The following is a 5181-nucleotide window of genomic DNA, read 5'->3' as shown; positions in this document are numbered from 1 at the left end:
GGTGGCTATAAAAAGCCACTACCAAACCTGAAAAAAGGGGACGAGGAGAAAGAATCGGAGATAACCAAAACAGAGGGGCAACCAACACACAAACAGAAAGCCACGGCAAGAACAGTGAACCAAACAGAGAGCAGAATACGAGAACAAATTGACACCCAATAATCAGAAAGAAGAGGAAAAGGAGCATCTTACCATCATAAAAGCCTCCAAACCGTTTGGAACCACCGGAATCATTGTAAAACCGAAGGTAAAACCTTCAATTTATTTTAGATCTAGAACGATCTAAAGCGTTTAAACAGATATTCTATCCATCATCTTGGACATCTGCTCTCTTATTTCTCGTATCTCCTCTTGCTCCTTAATGGACACATGATCTCTAGGTGGATAGCTCTCTTCTATCCTCGGAGTTTCCTCAGGATGTCTTTTCTTGGCCGCATCATATTTTGTTTGATCATAGAACTTTTTGTCCATTTACGATTTCTTTCCAATATGATGAACAGTCTTTCAAGTAAACACCTTTTTGGTTATGCTATGATCATGCAATGCAAGCAAAAGAAATGAGAAAAAAATAAAATAGTTAGTACCAACTAATAAAAAAAATGTATCTATCAAGGTATAAATCTTAACCTCATGCTTTCTAGTTCCATGTTTTGTTAGTAAAAAATAACCTAATCGCATGATTTTTAGTTCGCAGGCATTTATTCAGAAAAAAATAATAAATTAAAAACTAAAACTTATTTCTCCTTTGTGTATACCTATGGAAACGGTTTTAGTATTGTCTTAGATTAGGAGAATTTCAAGGGTTTATTATATGCAAGTTTCTAGGTTCAAGATTTGATTTCAGTGACCAAAATGAAAAGTTACAAAACTGTGGTGGCAGCGAGTATAGTTTACCCACGCGAGAAATTACAGATATACCCCTTCCCCAAAACGGCGTCGTTTGGGGAAGGGTTTAAAAATCCCTTAATGCCGGCCCTTAAGGGCCAGCTTCTCACTTTCATCTTTCCTCTTCTCTCTCTAGCTGAGAGAGAAGAAAGACTCTCTCGCCTCTCTCTAGTTTTCTATCGCCGACCGGCCACCACCAACGGCGCCGATTACCACCGTCGGCCGCCACTAACGGTGGCCAGAATTCCCAAATTACCCTAGAGTGTAGATCTCAACCTCCTAAGGCCGAATATGGCCTTCGCTTGTCCTAAAACGCTTTAGATCGTTCTAGATCTAAAATAAATCGAAGGTTTTACCTTCGGTTTTACAATGATTCCGGTGGTTCCAAACGGTTTGGAGGCTTTTATGATGGTAAGATGCTCATTTTCCTCTTCTTTCTGATTATTGGGTGTCGATTTGTTCTCGTATTCTGCTCTCTGTTTGGTTCACTGTTCTTGCCGTAGCTTTCTGTTTGTGTGTTGGTTGCCCCTCTGTTTTGGTTATCTCCGATTCTTTCTCCTCATCCCCTTTTTTCAGGTTTGGTGGTGGCTTTTTATAGCCACCACAGTGCTCGGATCAGACCAGTCCAAAGAGGGAAGCTTCAGTGAGTCACCATAGCTATGGTGGTGACTCACTATAGGGCTTCAACGTGTGTGGCTTTCATCATGGCAGCAGAGCTTCTGGAGGCTTCAACGCCGAGGTGGCGTGGCACTAGAGGCAATGGCGGCTGGGACGTGTCCCTAGGGTTATGATACCCTAGGGTTTCCTTGTTGGGACCATCTGGGCCGTTGGATCAAAACTAGATCCAACGGCTTTGATGCTGGCGGCTGGGGCAAGAGATGATACAAACCCTAAATTGGGTTTAGGGTTTCCTGTGGGCTTCTGGATTTGGGCCGGTTACTGTTGGATTTGGGCTTGTAATAATATTTAATAATAATATTAATAATAAATAATAATATTAATAATTATTATTATAATAATAAATAATAATATTAATAATATTAATTATAATAATAATTATTATAATAATAATAATAATAATATAAATAATATTTAAATGAAAAAAATGAGTATCTTCACCTACGATGGGTTCGTCGCTTTGCATCGGTCGTTGGACGAGACTTTCTTCGGGTTAGACAAGGAGGAGGAGGAAGACGAGTCGGATTTGACGGAGGCGTTCAAGGTGTTCGACGAGGACGGTGACGGGTTTATTTCGGCGAAAGAATTGCAGGCGGTGTTGTGGAAACTGGGATTGCCGGAAGGAAAAGATATCGGTAGAGTTGAGCAGATGATCTGTTCCGTTGACCAAAACCATGATGGGCGTGTCGATTTCTTCGAGTTCAAGCACATGATGCAGGGCGTTGTGGTCCGCAGCTCTTGATCGTCCTCCTTTTTAATTACAAATTTTTTCCTTTTGCAATCTATATATGTATGTTTTCGACTTTGTTAATTTCTTTTTTTTTTGTTCTTGCTCCGATTGTGAAATTGTGTTGCTGGTTGATCGTGGTCGCCTAGGTTGCGTTGATACAGATACGAGGACAAATACGAATACGGGGCGGGGATTGAAACGGGAAATGATAATTTCTAAAATTACAGGGTACTACATATAAAAAGTTTTAAAATTATAAATAGATGTAAAAATTCATAAATAAAGTCAACCATTCATAGAAAATTGGTATAACACTCTAATTTAACCCTAACTAGAAATCCTAACATTTGAGAATTTTTTTCAAATCCCTAAATTAATTTTGGTGGCAAATTTGAAAATGTATCAAAACTTGTTTTCAGATTCAAAAGACTTTGAAAGATTAGGGATCGAAATTATACCAAATTTCTTTAAATCCTATTCTAACTCCTCTCTCCCCGCGACCGCTTCTCTTCTCCCTTTTATTTCTTTTATTTCTTTCTTTTCACGAAACCTAGATATCGTTCGACCGTCGTTCGTTGCGGCACTACCATTCGCAGCATTGCGATAGTCCCCGACACGTTCTCAGGTAAGTATTAAACGTCTCCAATCTCATTCAACTGTAACCTATCACCGTGACACGTCTCTGATACATACCTCAACTATTCCCGTGACGAAGACATATTAGGTAACTGAAACGAGATTTCTTTGCCGTTCTTGTGCTTCATAGGTCATCGCTATCTTTCTTTAATTCTATAGGGAACAAAACATTCTTGTAACTTCTTCACCCCTTTAACCATTAACCATTGAACCATTATCCTCGTATTTCTAAGATAGACATGTTTGCAGAAAACGAAGAATACATGATATTATATTAAAACAATTCATTAATCGTTATCAATTTGTAATATATACATTATATAAAACTCTAATCTTAAAATTTTATTTTATTGATGAAATAAATGTCTCTTCCACAGTTAATCATCGATTAACAATATCTTTTTAACAATATCTTTAATCTATAAAGATGTCGTTAATCGATGATCTAAAGATAAAAGTAGAAAGATGGCAAGGGAGAGAAGATTGCTCTAAGTAGAGGGTGAAAGTGTTTGAGAGGAAACCCTTCTTTCAGCCTTTTCTCGGAGTATAAAGACTTCGACTTTAGGTATAAATGAGTCAAGGAATTAGTAGGAAGAAATAATTAGAAAAAAGTTTTAGTGGGAGGACTAAATTGAATAAAATATAAAGTTGAGAGACTAAATAAAACATAAGAAAAAATATTATCAAAAAAGAGAAATTGAAGTTATATAGTTATTGTACAATACTTGAAGAGCATGTAATTTAAATTTAATCAAAATTAACTTAAAACGAATGAAAAATTGAAGAAACTGAAGAAATTATGGATCAAACTATAAAAAATGAAATTAACTAACCAAAAATCAAAATAACATTGTTTTAATTTTTCAGTATTTGATTATTCAAACTTTATAAATTCAAACATGACTTAAATTTGAAATACAAACCACACAATCTAATTGACTATACCTTAATTTTTTTTAAAACAATAATTAAATTTTTCTAATGAAATCCAATATTATTTTATTTATAAACAACTTCTAGAATTTAACCAACCTTCACATGTATAATTTGTTTACATAATTTTGGCCTTTAAAACACATCATTCCAACAAAAGTTTTCCGGTGTTTAAAAAAGCAAATGAAGGGTCCCAACTCAATGCACTAACCTTGTCCTTTAGATGATGGGACACTTGATATTATTTTGGAACATTGTGTCGACAAGGTTGGCATGTGATGTGAACCATCTCTCTCCACTAGGGCGTGCAAAATCAGATATCGATTCGATTTAAAAATTTAAATATTTAAAAATTTTGAATACATAAAATAGTAATTCATATTCAATCTAAAAAAACAGAATACATAAATATCCGAATTTGAATATAAAATTTAATTTAACAAAAAAATAATTTTAAAATTTAAATTTTGTGATTTAATGTTATATATTAGATACTTCTATATATATATATATATAATTACTATACACAATAAATAATTAAATATTCTAATTTTTATTGAGTTAGAACTTTAATAGGTTAGTGGGTTACTCATTTATTAGCTAAATGTATCTAAAATTTAAAGGGCCAATTTTTTCGGATTTCAGATAAGTGGAATTTTTCTTACCTGTATTCGATCCGATTATCCGAATTATTTTTGGTTATCCGATCTGAATTATCCAAAAATCAAAAAATGGATCAAATATCTAAATTTTCAGATCAAATCATCGGATCAACTGATGGAATCGATCAGATTAAATCTTTTTGCACACCCTTACTCTCCACATTGCAATGTGAAGGTCGTGGGGGAATATTTTACATGTGATCTTCAAATTTTATAAATTGTCTCACCTCCTCCTATTTGTTGAACGGCCAAGAGATTAAGCCTACTCAATATTCGTCTCCATCTTGACCCAAATTTCAAAACTTCATCGGTCTAGTTACTTTTTGGCTTAGTTAAAAAAATAAATACTTAAACTACATATCTTATACATTTTAAGTGTCTAAAGTGTCTTTTTGTCGAAGTAAATATCTCACATTTTCGACGTTATTACTTCATATATTTGATTCGTCATGGCCGTTAAAAAAAGAAAAAATTACACAGGTGACCACTAAACCATAGCCTTTTTTTCATTTTGGCCACTAACGTTTCGATTCGATCAATCAGACCACTCAACTATTTAAATGCTCAATCAAGCCACTGGCTGTTAATTTTTAACAGTAGTGGTGATGTGTCAGTTAATAAAATTGGCATAAATATATATTTGGTCCTTAATATTTA

General features: G+C 34.5%; 1 protein-coding gene across 1 annotated transcript; it reads left to right on the top strand.

The window, feature by feature from the left end:
* The first annotated feature begins 1990 nt into the window (after positions 1–1990).
* LOC120152795 (probable calcium-binding protein CML43) lies at positions 1991–2305 on the top strand. The gene has a single exon (XM_039164925.1). It carries the CDS (start codon positions 1991–1993, stop codon positions 2303–2305), a length of 315 nt encoding a protein of 104 aa, XP_039020856.1.
* Positions 2306–5181: the final 2876 nt, after the last annotated feature.

Source organism: Hibiscus syriacus, unplaced genomic scaffold (genome assembly GCF_006381635.1).
Source record: "Hibiscus syriacus cultivar Baekdansim isolate YM2019G1 unplaced genomic scaffold, ASM638163v2 tig00111095_pilon, whole genome shotgun sequence".
NCBI lineage: Eukaryota > Viridiplantae > Streptophyta > Magnoliopsida > Malvales > Malvaceae > Hibiscus > Hibiscus syriacus.
The sequence above is the reverse complement of the archived record's forward strand: the minus strand, read 5'-3'. Positions and strand labels throughout refer to the sequence as shown.

Excerpts from the sequence above, each read along its gene's own strand:
- LOC120152795 (XM_039164925.1), top strand. The coding sequence starts at position 1,991 with ATGAGTATCTTCACCTACGATGGGTTCGTCGCTTTGCATCGGTCGTTG.